Source organism: Centroberyx affinis, unplaced genomic scaffold (assembly GCF_046629955.1).
Source record: "Centroberyx affinis isolate AG114_WGS23_722 - 3 ecotype Tasmania unplaced genomic scaffold, CSIRO-AGI_Caff_v1 ptg003017l_1, whole genome shotgun sequence".
NCBI classification, from domain to species: domain Eukaryota; kingdom Metazoa; phylum Chordata; class Actinopteri; order Beryciformes; family Berycidae; genus Centroberyx; species Centroberyx affinis.
Genome location: NW_027281114.1, coordinates 88,644 through 107,244, shown reverse-complemented (window position 1 = coordinate 107,244; position 18,601 = coordinate 88,644). Strand labels below are relative to the sequence as shown.

General features: G+C 42.2%; 2 protein-coding genes across 2 annotated transcripts; one reads left to right on the top strand and one right to left on the bottom strand.

Annotated features, from left to right (window-relative positions):
- Positions 1 to 689: 689 nt before the first annotated feature.
- rnf25 (ring finger protein 25) lies at positions 690 to 6,018 on the bottom strand. The gene is made up of 10 exons (XM_071537326.1): positions 5,952 to 6,018; positions 5,573 to 5,644; positions 4,626 to 4,722; positions 4,260 to 4,327; positions 4,003 to 4,072; positions 3,820 to 3,891; positions 3,138 to 3,284; positions 2,389 to 2,478; positions 2,030 to 2,167; positions 690 to 1,671 (listed from the first exon to the last, which is right to left on the bottom strand). Exons 1-10 carry the CDS (start codon positions 5,966 to 5,968, stop codon positions 931 to 933), a joined length of 1,512 nt encoding a protein of 503 aa, XP_071393427.1. The 5' UTR covers positions 5,969 to 6,018; the 3' UTR covers positions 690 to 930.
- A 444-nt stretch (positions 6,019 to 6,462) lies between these two features.
- On the top strand, positions 6,463 to 18,588 carry anapc2 (anaphase promoting complex subunit 2). The gene is made up of 14 exons (XM_071537322.1): positions 6,463 to 6,796; positions 7,453 to 7,702; positions 8,340 to 8,652; positions 9,604 to 9,736; positions 10,719 to 10,929; positions 11,300 to 11,419; positions 11,738 to 11,855; positions 12,987 to 13,165; positions 13,387 to 13,528; positions 14,180 to 14,255; positions 15,113 to 15,316; positions 16,558 to 16,690; positions 16,805 to 17,046; positions 17,133 to 18,588. Exons 1-14 carry the CDS (start codon positions 6,698 to 6,700, stop codon positions 17,340 to 17,342), a joined length of 2,430 nt encoding a protein of 809 aa, XP_071393423.1. The 5' UTR covers positions 6,463 to 6,697; the 3' UTR covers positions 17,343 to 18,588.
- Positions 18,589 to 18,601: the final 13 nt, after the last annotated feature.

The following is an 18,601-nucleotide window of genomic DNA, read 5'->3' as shown; positions in this document are numbered from 1 at the left end:
CAAAATCATATCTAACAATAAAAATATTCTCAGATTTGGGTCTGAGAGACAAAATCTCATCAAATGGGGGTCCGTAGGGGTCAAGCATTCGGGACAGGCCTGAATGCTTGACCCCTACAGTGAGGGGGTCTGGTGGCTCTGCTATGCTGCGGGGGGGGTGGGGGGGGCATTTTCCTGGCATGATTTGGCTCCACTTGTCCCCTTAGAGGGAAGGGTCACTGCAAAATCAATACAAAGTTATTCTGATCACCCTCTATCCTATGATGAAACATTTCTATCCTGATGGGAGCGGTCTCTTCCAGGATGACAATGCCCCAGTCCACAGGGCACAAGGTGTCACTGAATGGTTTGATGAGTACGTCACCAGATCTCAACCCAATTGAACACCTATGGGAGATTGTGGACCGACCACCATCATCTAAACACCAAAATGAGGGAATATCTTTTGGACGAATGGTGTTCCATCCCTCCGGCAGAGTTCCAGAGACTTGTAGATTCTATGCCAAGGCACATTGACGCTTACTAAGACGCTTTATGTTGGTTTTTCCTTTCATTTGTCACCTGTCTGTATCATGATATAAATAATCAAATAAGAACTCTTTTTTAAAGCAGCAACAATTTACTATTTACTATTCCCTGACATTATTTCCCTGGACTTCAATAGCTTTTCAAACACACCGACATCCGGAGAAAATTCATTTTAATTTGTTGTTCTTTCAAGTCATATCGCATCACAACAGAAACCAACAACAACCATCTGTATCTGATACAAGTGTGCATGAATGTGCGTACCAAAGACCAGGGTAACAGCAATGCAAAGGAAGTTAGGATACTACAGTGAATGTCAGTTCTGGTGCGGGGCGTTAATCTATGCAAATTGATAATGGAGGCACACATACATTTGTTCTTAGGCCCTCCTGTGGCCCTTTGTCATAGCACCTCCTCTCTTCCCGCTTCTCTCTCCACCGCTCTCTGATGGAAGCCCCTGCCGTGACCGTGACCGCGGCGGGGCCCGCCTCCTCTGCCGCACGGGTTATTGGCCCCGCCCCTGCTCCTCGAAGCCCGCCCTTCCCAGTGGTGGCGCCCGGCCCCCGGGGCGTCCCATTGGTCCGTTCCTCGGAGGTGCCTCGGATGTTGGGCGGATCCGTGAGGGCCCCGTCTCCTTCCTCGATGGCCGCGGCCGCTCGCCGTTTCTCCGGCGTCCTTTGGGCATTCGGTTTTCAGGGCGTCCGAGTTCGACTGGCATATCGGCTCCTTGTCCGTGGGGACCGGAGGCTCTTGTTGGCCGAGGTCCGTGGAGCCTTCCCTGTCTGTCTTAGACTGACTTAGCTCTCCTAGCTTCTGTTGGCTGTGGTTACCCTTAGGTTTGGCTTTTATTGGTCCTTCGGAGGAATGGCCATGGGTGCTGTCGGAGGACAGAGAAAGTTTGTCTAGGTGTTCGATTGGGGGGGCAGGTCTCCCGTGCTGTGGCCTCCCCCTCCCTCCTCTCCTCGGGCCCCTCATCTGGCCCTGTCGCCTCTGACCCGGACCACCTCTGCAGAGCGACGGCCCAGTGTGAAACTGGTCCGCCCTGACAGCAGTTTCATCAGAGGACACAGTAGAGGAGGAGGGTACTGATTGGCTGGGAGAGACGTCTACATCCAGGTTACCGTTTTCAGTATCAGATGGAGCCTGCGGAATTGCACATGTATCACTGTAAACATTTTCATATCAACATATTAACATGTTGAGTAAATTATGTTATACAACATTAATGTAGACTACGTTCACACTGCAGCTTAAAGTGTCACAAAAATCTCATCCTGAAGCATTTGACCTGCATGTGACTTAAATTTCTATGCTAAAATTAGAATTTGCCAGCGCTGCCATGACAACTGTTGTCTTTGTCTTCTGTTATTGTCACTCTGCCCACGGGTATCTTTTGGACATCTCTGTCAGTTCATATCGGTATCCGACACGGACCGCACCCTAGAATAGATATGAAGAGCCTGCGGTGTGAACGTAGCCATAGTCATCAATTCATCCGTACCTCATTAATATGGATGAGGAAACGATTTGATTCCACCTCGGGGTCGATGATCCCGCCTTTAGCCCTCTGTCTTTCCAAAAGTTTCTGGAGTTCGCACCACTTCTGTCGAAAATCTGCCCCGATCGCCGCCCCTTCCAGCTGAGCGAAAACCACAAGGCCCGTTAACGTTTTATCACGTGTATCATTATTAATCGAAGCATGTGTGTCATTATAGCTTTTGCAGCACTGCATTAAAGTTGGTAATCAGAGCAGAAACTTAATTTGAGCCATAAAAACTGAATAATTAGCATTGAATCTGATGCACTGAAAAGACAATGAGGCATCAATACAACTAGCAAAGTGAAAAGTGTTGGTGTCACCTTGGGAAAGTGGGGTGCAGGGGAGCAGAGGAGCTGATCAACATCATACGTCAGTGGCTCTCTACACACCGGACAGACGACAGTCAGCTCCTATGAGACGAGGCAACAAGGACAGTCACACAAGTGAGCATTTGAACAGCTTAGGGAGAAAAAAAAAAAACACTTGAAGGTTTCTTTACTATTAGCCCCAAATTCATTTCTGGTGTGGGTATGGTCACCGATAGGAAATCTTAAGAGTGAAATCCAAAAGTGTCTCCTAAACAGCAGTGACTTGACTTGAGCTAACCCACCTCCATCCCTCCCACACACTAAGAAGACATTTAGATCTAAGGAGTACACAGTTTACTGATGTCATGTTGCATCATTTTTGAAGTCTTCAAAATGCAATGTTACGTCTTGCTGCCATTTGGGGCAACCGACATGTGAAGTTGCCTGGTACTGCTTTAAAAGAATAACACCAGTCTTTTAGTTTTTTCCTATTGGCATTAATAACCATGAAAAGTCTAAACCCACTTATGTATTTGCCACAGTCAAAAGCTACTACTGTCTGTTCTACTGTAATAATGGTGATAGGAAAAAACTACATTACTACATACATACAAATTACACAACAACCCGAAAACAACACGACTCAGTCTTACTAGCTATGTATTCAGTCCTCAAATGCAACATTTGACACAGCTACATCCCTTGTGTTACACTGTGCTGCAGCAGCATGTTCATAGAGCATGGTGACACTGATATTTGACCTGCTGGTCTGCCCTCTCTCTGGTCTTGTCCTCCTCTAGCTCCTTCTCCCTCTGGCGGAGCTCCCTCTCGGAGTGGCTGATGTAGCGGCCCAGGCAGTGGGAGTGGAAGTAGTGGTAGCAGCTTGTCTTAGTGAATGTCTCTCCCTCCTGAGCACAGACATGGAGGAGGAAGAAGGAAGAAATGTAGTTTTAATTTAGAGAAACACTAGCACTAACAATACCACTGGTGTGAGATAGAGGCTACCAATAGTCTCAATCATGGTCTCATTTGTTTATGGTAATTATACCAAGGTATCTAAATTAATTTGACAATGATATATTGATGTTTAAAAATGACATGTAGCACCTTTACATCAACTGTAGTCTGAAGCGTGACTTTAACAGATAATTCTTCATTTCCAGCCTGGGCCATATTTTCAAATTGACTATTATAAAGTAACAAAGTATCAAATGGACTATTATAATTGAAAAATTGTCAATCTCAGCCATTTACAGACATGTTTAACTGCAGTGGGGTTATTGCTAGCTATGTTTATGTAAATCCTTCAACTTAAATGTTTTATCCCACCTGATGTCCTCCATTTTGGATAAAGAACTATCCAGTGGTAAAACACATGACAAAGGTTGAGAGTTTGGACTGTATGAACAAAGTTTACTCATGTTAACAATACCAACTGCATACCTTAAACCCATAAAGGCAAATGACACAGTTTCCATGGGGAATATTGCTTTCCGTCAGGATCTCCTTGGCTTTCTGAGGGAGGAAAAGGAGTGGATGTATTCAATCGATACATAATCGTGTATCAAAATAATATATATATTCTTAAATGATATAAACTAATCCTAATAAAAACAGTCTAGTGACCTCGATGAGCTGATACAACACCGGTGAACCCAGACAGGATTCTGCCTCTGCCTGCAGACACTTCTGGACACTAAGAGAGAGACAGAGCATGGTGATGAGTAAGCTGATATTTTGAATATGGGAGTTTAAAATCGATGTTAAAAGGGCACAAAGAGCTTAGCAGACAGGGAAAACAGCGATACTAAGAGTGAGACAGATACATGGAAGAACAGCTATGCAAACCAAGCCAAATGGGCCCATACATTCAATTGCATTACCTACTAAGCTTGTCATCAGAGAGCCCCCGAGGGTTATGAATGGAGATGGATGGAGAAGTGGAGGGGTACTGAGAAAAACAGGGGAAAGAGACATTACTTATTGTTCAGTAGCACTGCTTGACCAAAAACAGCAAAATATCATCTTGAAAATGGGCGGATGGCTTTTTAAACACGGGAAACACTGAAAGATTAAGGTAAAAGTTATGTATCAGAGAATAAAGAATATCAGGATAATAAGGACTGTATATGTCTCATTGCAGCTTAGTATTATGTTGTAAAATCCTAACCATTTAGAATCATCCTAGCTAGTGCTCAGGGACATACTACAACCAGCCAGGAAGCAGGATAAGACGATGATAAGCCTACCTGCTGATCAAGGATCAAAGTCAGGGTGAGTCGGACAAACTGGGAGACAGAGTCCTCAGCGGTGGAGGGGTAAAGGACCAGGCTCACTTCCCAGCCCCTAGAAGACACAAGAACGCATCAGTAGCTATAACAACAGTGTTTAAAAACAGTGACACAACACTGAAGCCAAGGGAGGCTGTTCCAAGTCATACGATTCAATGCGGAAGTGTCATCAGATGGCATAGATACAGTGCAGAGTGATGTGACACACCACCAATGTCTCATCTCATCTAGCCCCAATAAATGCCATTCTCTCATCATGGATTTTACCAGACTCCATTCAAAAATCTGTGCATTTAATGATTCCTTGCTTATCTGCAAAATAGCACACTTTATAGAACACGACTTACGACTTTAAACGAATCGAAAGGATTCACTCTTCAATTCGGCATACATCCAATACACCAAGTAAAGTTCATGTAAGTATAATGTCGACGTTTACAACTGGTTCACCTGTTATTCCCACAATCTTCTTCCACCGAAATGGACCGCTGAGGGCGGTAGCGAGCAGTGAACCAATTCCAAAAGTTTGAATTTTTAATGAAATGATTGCTGTTTGGTGAATCATTTGTATGCCGAATTGTCCAGCGACTCATAGTGATTCATAGAAGTCTTAAGTCATATTCTACTAGGTACGTTAAATATCCGATAAGCAAGGCCACATTAAACTGGCCTTGAATGACTGGCGTTTGTCGTGCGTTCTCTCCATTAAAGACACAACGGGGCTACATCTGGATGTGAACACAATACTGCCTGCTGTGCGACATTTGTACACTTATGTCACCAAGGCATGCAGTATGAAACACAATGACCGTTTATGAGTGCAGTCTGCATATCAACAATAGGTCAAAGCCCACTGCTCATCAAATTGTGCAGAAATTGTAGTGTAAATTAGCAGAAAATCTCACCCGTCATCTCTCCTGGTGACAAGCAGCTCATCCAGGTAGATGGACTGGAGCACTTCGATTTCAGACAGCACGCTGCAGAGGGGAAAACGGGGTTAAAAACCCATTTAACTTGTATAACTGCCCTACAAAAGACGCTTTGTTGTTTTATAGTTCGCCGACACAACGTAATGTCAGTTAATGATGCTTGAGCTAACGTTACCGTTAGCCTAGCTGACGTGTTGTGTTCCTATATAGGCCAGCGACATTTCATATTTTGCTCAAAACATAGTTACCGTCATTGTATTGCTTAGTTGTGGAACAAACGCACGGGGTGTGTCATGAGCTTGTTTATTTAATTAGGTTTGAAGAGAGAATTCCGACATGCTGTCAACAAACTTACTCGCACTCCGCAGCCATGATGTTTTTCCTGAGCCGCTAGTTGTCACTGCTGTTGTAAACGATCTATGACTTGACTTCCGGGCCAGTGGGTTTCTTTCCGGTACTAGTACTTTCTTCCTACCCTAAAAGGCATCGTGCAAAAATATAACATTTCAATTTACATAATATCACAATTAGTTTCCACTTCCACAACGTTTAAATAATAAAGACATATCCCAAAATAACCGGCGAAAGGAGGGGGATTTTTTTTTCAAAGTAAAAGTCCCATGCCAAACCCATATTGCCAAGTTAACGCAACAATTAATAATAATATTAGCTTAATTCTACATCTGGGTTTAGTGTAGTTTGAATGGATTCGTTGTAGTTTTTCCCGTTTGTCTCCGTGCTTGGACATAACATCATTATACAGTGTATGTCATAATAACCTTTTTTAAAGAACAAAATCTAAAGAATCCACTAGATGGCAGTAAATGCACCATTTTGGACGAAAACCACCAAAGAAGAGCGAAGAGGAAGAAGCAGTGAACCCCGCGATAACACAAGAGGGACCTAAGTGTTTCAAATTATAACTCTAAAGACAGAAGGAAATGTTCAAATGAGACGGAAAAAACATTTTAGACATTAATATCATCCTTAAATGACAATGTCTACGTTTACATAGACGTGTGCAGAATTACACGGCAAAACAACCCTGTGCAAATGTTTTAGCAGCAGTAATTTCCCCCAGTACCTGAAGAAGAAAGTCCAATGGAAGAAAATATGATGGAATCGGACTCTGCCGAATTGTCGATGTCAACACCACAACAAGGGATTCCCAATGCCTGGGAAATGGTTACTGCAGCTTTGGTGAGTATGCTATCTAGCAGCAGGCCTCGTCTAGCTAAATGATACACACTATCCCACATGGAGCGCACTGTTCACCAAACTATATTCAAATATCTGTCAGTTTAATGTTTCCTTGCGTATTGGCGAAGGTTCAAACTTGGTGGGACATGACTTAAGCACTTGCACGAATTAATAGTGTCTTCTATTAAAATCGGCACATAGATACTCCACCAAGCAGCACTTTATTCTGATAAAATGTCCACTTTTACAACTGTCACACTGCTCGCCAACGCTCTCCGCAGTGTAAAGTTGTTTCGGCGAAAGGAGATTGTGGGAATACCAGGAAAACTAATTATAAAAGTTTTATCGAAACAAGTGCTGTTTGGTGTATTGGATGTATACCGAATTGAAAAGCACCTCGTAACGACTCGGAAAACGCATTAAGTCACGTTCTACCAGGTGTAAACATATGTCGATAAACAAGGCAACCCTAAACTGCAAGATTTTTGAACGGAGTTTGGCGTGACTTTCTCAAAATGAGAGAACGTCACATACGACCGCGGCTATCTTAGACCCCTGAATGGCGTTTTATTGAGCTAACTCCAGTCTGCTCCTGTTAAGCTGGTGCCGTTTATGTCGGAGTATAGTCAGTTAACTCTGTTTTGGTTCATATTTAGGTGTCTCCTGGATCCTCGGTGTCCGAGGAGAGTCTCTCGGAGTCGCTGGCCCTGCTGAGTTCTCACGGACTGGGCAAGTTTCTGGGAGGCTGGCTGCTGGAGACTCTGCAGATGCGGCTGACCTCCTCTGTGGTCCCCGAGTTCTGGTCTGGACTCAAACAGCCAGAGAACGAACTGGAGGAGCGAGACAGGGCCTGGGTGCTGCTCACTGCCTTCCAGACACTGCTGGATAGACTGGAACCCTTCTTAGGCAAGTAGTAAGATAAGATGATAATCATATCACCATACAGACTTGTGGTTCAATACACAAGGTCGTTTCTGTTTTGACCATTGCACTATTTCTTCACAGTACTTGACTTGGTCCCATGAGAAATTTTACCATGGTAGCTGTTCCACAACAGTTTACTTGATGCATTACAAGCAGGTTATAAGCCCATTAGAAGCATAGATAAACATTTCTTACAATTAGGGATGGGACGATATATTGAAATTCAATATATATCGCAATACAAAAAAGTGACAGTAGGTATAGTGGGGCAGAAAAGTTAATCGCGTTATTAGCTCCATTTTATTCTGCTGTAGTAATAACAAATGAGACGACTTGCCCATCACAATTTCCCAAACTCTCCATCCAAATTATATTAATTGAACTTTGTAATGGCATTGTTTTTGTTTACATTCTAGCAAGCCAATGCCATTGCTAGAAAGCTTTGTGGCTCAGAAATAACCATAATTCTCCACCGTCATACTTTGTTATAATATAATCATCAGATAACTATCAGAAAATTACTTTCAGCCTATGCAAAAATGGAGATATGAGACATGATAATGGCAGGTGTAAAGGGGGCAAATGTTTCACAACTCTACCCCCCTGTTCCTCTTTCTAGGGGGCCTGGAGAGGCTGGGAACGTGGCAGGACGAGGGCCGCGGCGGGCTCTGCGGCCCCGGGGCCGGGGGCCTCCACGAACGGGCCTTCACCATCATTAGGGCCCTCCTCCTGTTCTCTCCCTCCACCGTTCTGCAGGAGAGAGTGCTGGAGTTTTACAGCAGGACCTTCTCCGTCCATATGAACCACGAGGGCGAGGCCGGGGAGGCGGAGGACGCGGCCGAGGGGGGCGTCTGTCCCGGTTGTGGGGTCTCCACACAGCAGTGCTGGTGTCAGGAGGCCCTGGAGCAACTGCAAGAACTCAGCCACATACTGTGAGTGAATAAAGAAAGATGGACGATAGGGTTGGGCGATAGATGAAAAACGTATCGGTGGCCAGTTCCAGACACACTCTTTGATTTGATTTTTAACTTTCAGCTTCTCAAATATGTAAGACTTCATGTCACTTGCCTTTTGTCGGGAAGCTCTTTAAAATTTGTGCAAAATTTAAAAGACTGGAAACAGAGGAGTGTGTCCGCAATTGACCAAAGGTGTCTGGAAATGGCCACCAGTAGGTTACTTCAGGAACTGGAGATTGTCTGAATCCATCATCAATGCCCTTGCAGGTTTCAATTATGTGGATATTTGGTCATTTAAAATCTAGCTCAATGGACCGCAATCTGATATATGTTGTGTAGGTTTGTGGGTTGTATAGTAGCACTGTTTCCATCCAACTTTCAAGCGAATTTTACGCATAATTTTGAAATAAATCCATCAGCTGGGTTGAAGTGAATAGATAATCTTTGTGAATATCAAAACACATCCACCAAAAAAATGGAAAGAATCTTTCAGGAATTGATTACTATTGATTATTATCAGGTAAGTTGTTATTGTTCTGTATCAGCTAATGTTGGCAATACTCATGTTTTCATCTGAAGATAAAAAAAAAAAAAAATGCACTTTAATATTTTAAAGTGACAACTAATTGTCATGCAACCACTATGGAGACTTATACATGTTAGAAACAACTCATATGACATTTTTGGTGGTCATGATGGACAGATATTTTACAGACTTTATTTTTTTTGCCATTTGCAAAAAAAATGTCTACTTCCATGCATCATAATTTGCAAAGAAAAAAAAACTTGGAACGAAACCCAGCTTATGAGTGCATACCTTTGCATACATTCATTCATTTATTTACAAACTAACAATTCGAGCTGCAAAATAAGACACCGTGATATGTGGTATGTACTTGATATGTGGATGATTTTGTGTGGTTCCAGGTCCAGGCTGCGGCTGCTGGAGTGGGTCAGCTCCGAGGCCGTCACCTCCATCCTCCACAAGCTCATAGAGCAGCGCATGGAGCAGCACTGCAGGGGGGAGTACGAACGCTCCTTCCTGCTGGACTTCCAGGAGGTAAACATCTATCCATCCATCTATGCCGATGATCAACAAATGTATGTTACACAACTGGACTCTTGTCTGGATAAGCCTGTCATTAGGGTTCAACCAGTATGGGTTTCTGAAGGCTCATACCGATCATTTTAAGCTAGTTGTCAGGAAAAATTATAAAATTGGCTTATTAATTTTGGGATGTACTAAGTCAGAGGTTCGCAAACTGTGGTCCGGGGACCACCAGGGGTCTTGGAGCCGGTTCCAGTGGATTTCACTCCTGAGAAGTTATAATTCAGTACTAAATCATGACTAACAACAAAAATCAGACGGGGTTCCTTGGGATCCAATCTTTTCAAATGCTGGTGTGTGATCTGATATTGGCGATCCTTGGGGTGAGAACATTTGGGAAACCCTGTACTAGCTAAATCGAAATAAATACCCTAGTGTGGTTCTTAAAAAGTTCATTTAATACTGTTTTTTTTGTCACATGTCATACGTCCTTAAAACGTTCTTTACAGCACCATATAGGTTTTATGTAGAACCATCTGAGCATGGTGCTATAGAGAACTGTTCTAAAAGGGCTCTGCTATGTTACAAACCTATCAGTGCACCTATGGTTTTGGCTGATATTGGCCTTCACAGATAAAGTAATTAAGATTAAGTAAATAATGGGACACTAAAACTCTTCATTGAAACCCAGGGTAATACTACTGCTACTTCTACTGCCACTACTACTACTACTACTACTACTACTACTAGTACTACTACTGCACCTAGTACTGGATCTATTATTACTGCTAATTTGTGTTGAATCCAATGAAATTGTCTCCTTAGAATCAATTCAGGTTATGCGCTTCCTATAGACAGCCAGTATAGTATTGATCAGTTCTACATTAAGGCTGATATCTGAGTTTTAATAAAGTTAAATCAAGTTTTTTGAATCTGAAAAACAATATTTTTGGATAAGAGTTTCTTGCTCCTCTGTCTTGTCTTGCCTGACCAGTGGCTGGAGCTGGTGTTGGGCTGGCTAAACAGAGTGTTTGCCAGTGAGGCAAACGGAGGCTGTCCAGTCCCAGTTCCCAGCGCTGCCGGCAGCAGCCAGGCCGGGCAGCCAGCCAACGCCATCCTGCAGCAGTGGAGATGCCACATGCACCAGTTCTTCTGCAGGATCTACGTTAACATGAGGATCGAGGAGCTCTTCAGCATCATCAGAGGTGTGTGAGAAAGATCTATTTATTAATGGCTATGTTTACATGCCACAATAACCTAGCTATTGGTCATACTCAGGTTAAAGTTACAATGAAAGGAAAATGTACCTTTTCCCCATGTTAGCTAATTCTCTGTATCATAATGTTGACCAATTTAACAATAAATGCCAAAAAATATTTTTTTATACATCTCAACCAGGTTTCTCATAATCAGAGTATGAGCTTACTGAGTTTTTTAACCCAGTTATGTTTACATGGATCTACCAAAACCAGGTTACTTGAGTAACGGGATTAAGAACAGAAATGTCCGTGCATGTAAACAACATAGCCACTGATCTGTTCTTGTGCTTCTTCTTGTTCTTCTCATCTCTTTCAGATTTCCCAGAGTCGAAAGCTGCCATTGAGGATCTGAAGTTTTGTCTTGAAAGAACAAACCAGAGACAGCAGCTTCTCACCTCGCTGAAATCCGCTTTTGAGAGCCGTCTGTTGCACCCTGGTTAGTTGGCCTATGGAACAATATTTTGTGTCCATATGAACCGCACTGTATGTATAGGAAGTTAGGAAGTAGATGACTAGTGACTCTATTGGGTGAAGAAGCTCTGGTGTAGTTGAAAAGCCTCTCTGTGGTTTTGGCAGGAGAGATTCTCCAGGAAAAATTTGGACATACAATGTTTAACTTTTATGTTCTTGATTATGTCCCTCCCCCATGGTACATCATGGTACTGCAGGACATGAAATTGTAATGTTTGAAGGTATTTATGCAGTGATAAAGATAGTAGGAAATTAATTCTGATGTTGTACCATCCAACTTCAGGCGTTCACACGTCTGACATCCTCACGGTTTACATCTCGGCCATTAAGGCCCTCAGAGAGCTGGATCCATCCATGGTCATCCTGCAAGTTGCCTGCCAACCGATCCGCAAGTACCTCAGGTGTGTTTTCTGACCATATGTCCTTTTTTTTTTTTACATAATTTATATCGTAGGATAAAGTTATATTTTAGTCATAGTTAGTCATATGAAGTTTTACCTTCGCTAGTTGCCATCTCTCTGCTCTAGTTAACATTTGTTAGATGATGATGGTTATTATTATCATTATTAGGATTAGACCGATATATGGGGCCGATATTGGCCTTTTATTGAAAAATCAGACATCAGCCAGTCAGTGTCGTCCACCTCTAATTTTATCTATTCATTTAACTCTTCAATAAAGTTTTTGATAAATTCATTCTTCGTGTAAACGCAGTAATGTATCCCAAACTTTCTCCTCCCATTGAATAGGTATTGTGGGTCACCCTGCCTTAAAGAGCTGCTAACCCTATAAGAATTTCTTAAAAGAACTGAAAGAAGAAATGAAGAGAAGAAAGTGTTTTAAAGCAGTTTAAAATTCTTTAAATACAGTCAGAAGTTTGTAAACTGTAATCAGGTCAGACTAAGGTGAGACGGATAGGTGAGACCAAAGTTAGCCACATTTTGATCAGATACTACACAAGTAAGCATGCATTAAATTCTAGTGGAAACACTGAATACTTGTAATTTTGGGGAATTGGTTGGCATGATCCAATCCAAAAATAGTGGTATCTATATCGGCCTTCAAAAGCCAATATTGGTCCATTCTAACTATTATTATTAGAGCTGCAACGATTAATCGATTAATCGATTAGTTGTCAACTATTAAATTAATCGCCAACTATTTTGATAATCGATTAATCGGTTTGAGTAATTTTTTAAGAAAAATAAGTAAAAAGTCTCTGATTCCAGCTTCTTAAATGTGAATATTTTCTGGTTTCTTTCCTCCTCTATGACAGTAAACTGAATATCTTTGGGTTGTGGACAAAACAAGACATTTGAGGACGTCATCTTGGGCTTTGGGAAACACTGATCCACATTTTTCACCATTTTCTGACATTTTATAGACCAAACAACTAATCGATTAATCGAGAAAATAATCGACAGATTAATCGACAATGAAAATAATCGTTAGTTGCAGCCCTAATTATTATTATTAGTGTTCCTATCACACAGTTGAGCTTTGGTAAAGCTGCTGTAACATGTTGCGTTTAGGACCCGGGAGGACACGGTGAGGCAGATCGTAGCCGGTCTCACCGGAGACGCCGAGGGCTGCAGCGACCTGGCCAGCGAGCTGTCCAGAGCCGACCCGGTGACACTGGAGATGCAGGACAGTGACGAGGAGGGCAGCGACCCAGAGGAGTGGACGCCAGACCCCACCGACGCCGTCACAGGTCAGTAACGGTCCCGCTGATGTTGCATCTTGAATTCAGATTCTGAAATAAGTTGTTTTCTTATCGCATTGGTCTTCAAGCACCAAAGTTAAGACGGTCCACTCCTCTATAGCCGTACACTATGAAGCTACATCACTATGTGGTAAAAATAATTTTCTACAAATCAAATATCTTTTAGTTAAGTGGAGTCTAATGCGTTCCTTCTTGATGTTTTCTGTCAGACAAGACAGGCTCTAAACGTCGTTCGTCAGACATCATCAGCCTGCTGGTCAGCATCTATGGCAGCAAGGAGATCTTCATAGACGAGTACAGGACGGTCCTGGCTGACAGACTGCTGCACCAGCTCAACTACAACACTGCCAGGTACAACACCAAATGAATTTGACTTAGGATTCAGTTTTTGTCCTGAACCTGTTCCCTATATCGGTTTCAGTACCTTTTACTGTTTGAAAATGGCTCTTTAAAAAAAATTAAAAAAAAGCTATTATCATGATGTAGATTTATTGCATGGTAATACTGTGTAGCTGAAAATCAAAGTAATATGTTACTCAAAGTTTGGTGGTACATTCATACTGTAAATCTGGTTGAATCCCTTGTCTGTGGTAGAGAAATGTGGCAACTCAAAAATCAAAATCTTGCCCTACAAATCCTTGCATTAATTTACTCTTACTGTAATCATGTTTACTTGTGTGTGCATTATGGATGCTCTCAGTCCATATTTCTGGGTGGAGGTAGTTCACTGGTATCAATTTTAAAGTTGCTAATCTGCAAGAACACACAGTTTCCTAAACTGTTTTAAGATATTTTTTTTTATGTAGTTTTGAGTTATGAGTTTTTTGGGTTAAGGATAATATGATCCATCAACATCATGAATTGCATTCCCTGAAATAATGTACTAGCATTATTATTTACCTTGAGAGCTAAACAATGTCTTGCATGTTTTGTGGAGTAACAGTAGAGTTCCACTTTAAGAGAACAGTGTTTTGTCTTGTTTGTGTGTGTCTGTGTTTTTAGGGAGATTCGTAATGTGGAGCTGCTGAAGCTAAGGTTCGGGGAGTCTCATATGCATTACTGTGAGGTCATGCTGAAGGTAAACACATTTTCATATAATGTTTTTAGGCTCTTCACCTCAAAACAATCCAGCATATTACCTAGGGCTGGGCGATAATTCAATATTATCGTTTATCGTCTTTCAGTAGAATCATATCGTGATGATATGAAGATATTTTAATATCGTGACACACATTTCTGCTGTCTAATTTTACTTAAAAACTCTCATAAAATGAGGTATGGTAGGAATATTATTTGAATATTTCTGTTTTGTTTGACATCACACCTAACATTACCATTCGGTTCAATGAGATGAACATTAACTTGATTATTTAACGTGATTTTGCATACATGAACCATATCGTGATATATATTGATATCGAGAAAAATCCTTATGATTATCGTGATATTGATTTCAACCATATCGTCCAGCCCTAATATTACCATATAGTGATACATTCATTGATCTTATAACTAGGGTTAGACCAATATATGGTTTTTGCTGTTATATGGAGCCACTATTTGCCTTTTTTTTTTTTTTACATTTTCTTCTTCTCCTTCTTTTCCTCCCCTTCCTTCTCCTGGGTTTCAGTGGAGAGTTTTAGTGTCCTATTATGTTCGAAATGTTTCTTTGTTACTGTTCTTTGGCATCAAAACGGTCAAATCATGACACTCAGTATCAATCAAAGATGCTGAAAATGTCACAAAATGTCAGCTATTGGCAGTTTCAGTCCCAAAATATCTGTGTTGGCCTTCAAAAGCCATATCAGTCAAATCTTACCAAGACCATACTGTTGATAAAACAGTTTAATCCCATCCAGTCTTTTGACATACCACTGTGTTTCAAATATATTCTTCCTCCCTTCATTTCTCTACCTGTCGTCGCCCCCTCTGCAGGACATGGCGGACTCCCGGAGGATCAACAGCAACATCCGCGAGGAGGAGTCGAGGCTGGGGGAGGAGGAGCAGCCCCCCCTGGCTCTGTCCGCCATGATCCTCTCCTCCGAGTTCTGGCCCCAGCTGAAGGAGGAGAAGATGGAGCTCCCTCCGCTGGTCTGCCAGGCCATGGAGGCCTACACACACCGCTACGAGAAACTCAAGGTGAAGTTTACCCACAGGCTCCTAACACCTAGTTCTTCTTTGTTCTGTTATGAGGAATATTTCAACTATTTTTTTTCACCCAGAGAAAGTGATCTGAAAGTGATTCCTGCAGTTACACACATTTTCACTTGGAGCTGCCCAGTACAAGTACAGTCTTCTACTGGTGGCTGCTGCTTTTTTCATTAAGACAGAAGGGATGGAGAAATTGGAGAAAGAGCAACTTTGCGAATGGGCTGGGATGGGCTTTGTTGACACAACTTTGCTGTGGGCAACACAATCTGAGGCAAAGAGGCATTTCTTCAAGTTTAAAATGTTCAACTTAAGAGTGAAACTAACCTCACATAGTACAGTGAAAGCTAATCAGATTCAAGCAGGACCGTGAATTTCTTTAGAAAATGGACAACATCCTCATTGTAGCAGCATGTGGTTTCCCTTCCCTTCCCTCTTTATGAAAGTTTATAAAAGCTAGATTATCCAAATAGGACATCGGTGGTGGTGCTGCCAAGCCTGGAGCAAAAGGATTAAAATGCAGCATGATGGAATAAAAAATATAATTCTGAAGCAGAGTCAACCAAACCACTAATCAGAATGACTTGACTATAGAAAGATGTCAACCAAAACCACTGATCATAATGACTGGACTATAGAAAGATGTTAACCAAAACCACTAATCATAACGGGACTATAGAAAGATGTCAACCAAAACCACTGATCATAATGACTAGACTATAGAAAGATGTTAACCAAAACCACTAATCATAACGGGACTATAGAAAGATGTCAACCAAAACCACTAATCATAATGACTGGACTATAGAAAGATGTCAACCAAAACCACTAATCATAATGACTGGACTATAGAAAGATGTTAACCAAAACCACTAATCATAACGGGACTATAGAAAGATGTTAACCAAAACCACTAATCATAACGGGACTATAGCAAGATGTTAACCAAAACCACTAATCATAATGACTAGACTATAGAAAGATGTTAACCAAAACCACTAATCATAATGACTAGACTATAGAAAGATGTTAACCAAAACCACTAATCATAACGGGACTATAGAAAGATGTTAACCAAAACCACTAATCATAACGGGACTATAGAAAGATCTTAACCAAAACCTCTAATCATAATGACTGGACTATAGAAAGATGTTAACCAAAACCACTGATCATAATGACTGGACTATAGAAAGCCTAAGTAACAGAGGTCGTCTCTCCTGTGTCCCCAGGCCATGAGGACCCTGAGCTGGAAGCCTCACCTGGGTTCTGTCACCCTGGACGTGGTGCTGGAGGACCGGGTGCTCAGCAACCTCACCGTCTCCCCCATCCACGCCGCCATCATCCTGCACTTCCAGGACAAAAGTATGTCTTTTTTTTTTAAATTTTAAACACATTTGCATCACGTAAGGAACGTAACGTAAGGCAGAAAAGATAAGAACTTTCTCACCACCCCCGTTTTTTTTTACGTTCCGCCAGGTTCGTGGACGCTGGAGGAGCTGAGCGTGAAGCTGGGGGTCCCCAAGGAGACGGTGCACCGGAAGCTGGCCCTGTGGCAGCAGCAAGGGGTGCTGAGGGAGGAGGCGGGCGGGCGCTACTCCGTCCTGGAGACCGGCTCCTCCAAAGAGAGGCTGGAGAGGGGCGTGATGCTGATCGACAGCGACGAGGAGGGAGACTCCAACACCACCACCCAGTCAGAGCAGAGGGAGGAGAAGCTGCAGGTGCGGACCGCATACACAGTAACACAGATAACAAATAGGGGGGGGGTCTGTCTTCTAAACGCTGTGTCATCGTTTTTTCTCTGCAGCTGTTCTGGGCCTACATCCAGGCCATGCTGACCAACCTGGAGAGCATGACGCTGGACCGGATCCACTCCATGCTCAGGATGTTCGTCGCCACGGGGCCCGTCGTCACGGAGATGGACGTCAACGAGCTGGAGGCCTTTCTGCAGAGGAAGGTCAGGGAGCACCAGCTGATGGTCTCCTCAGGGGTCTACAGGCTCCCCAAGTCCAACTGATCACCGAGGAATGGGAGAACGAGAGACGGCAAAGGAAGACAAGTAGCGGAAGTATGGGATGCGTTCACATCCCACGGGGAAGATGGGAAATGCGAGTGCCCCACTTGAAAGTACTGTTCCCCCTCAGCTTTCAGGTGGTAATTACAAGTAAAGAATACCGTTCATGTCAGCTTGCAGGACATTACTACTATTCCAGTTTGGCTGATGGACTCCCATTTCTCTGACTTCCTTAATTCTGACATGGAAATACCTGTAGCCAAGACTTGGGAATGATACATTCATTTCAAATAAAACCAACAGAATTTCCATCACGTAAATCATTTTGAAATCATTTTGTGATCACAGCTCATAAGACACCACAGCAGGACACAACTACTTCCTGGATTTTTGGTTTGTGGGTGACATCGCAATGTTTGGTTTTGCTGTAAAACATGAACTGCAATGTATCACTCACCAAGTTAATGTGTGTATCGGTCTTCAGAATAAAGGCGGTTCCACCGGATTAGTTTCAGTGCAGAACATTTTGCTGCATCTGGAAATGAGGCTGAAGCTGTGTGATATGGGGTTGTGAAAATTAACTAGGGATTCCACACTGAAGTGAGGGGGGGGGGGGACCTGTTTCCCTTCCACTGGGAACCACATTCAGTTAAATGTATCGGTGTCGACCACTGATGTATTATAAAGTGCTTTGATGTTTTGTCTGAATTGTTTCAACCAATATTTTTTTGGATTGAAGCTGCCGGTAGCCAATATGCTAATATTCAGTATCTGTACATTTGACTATATTCACGGTAAAAAATAAGTATTTAGTGTCCATTGAAACTCAAGATAATTAAAATTGTAATAGTAAAACATATTCATGCATACATGTGCAAATCCAATCAAAATGTCCCATTAGAATCAGTTCAGGTTAAAGGACAACCAGTGAAGTATTGATTAATAAATATGTAATTTGACTGGCCAATTTGGGATTTCTAATAAAAGGCCAACATTGGCAAACCTCAACAAATCAGTCTAGCCCTAGTTTGATTTCTAACAAATTGTTTACAAACTGCTGACTGTATAGAAATTAATAATTGTGAAATTCTTTTAAGACAAGTAATCCAATTTTACTTTGCTCTCTTCATGCATCCTCTAGGAATTTTAAAGGGAAATACCACTTAATTAAAACTTTGATATATTACTCCTACACCTTAAGACAGATTTGCATTTAGTTATGATTCATCACCGTCTCCCATAGCCAGAAACATAAGAGTTTT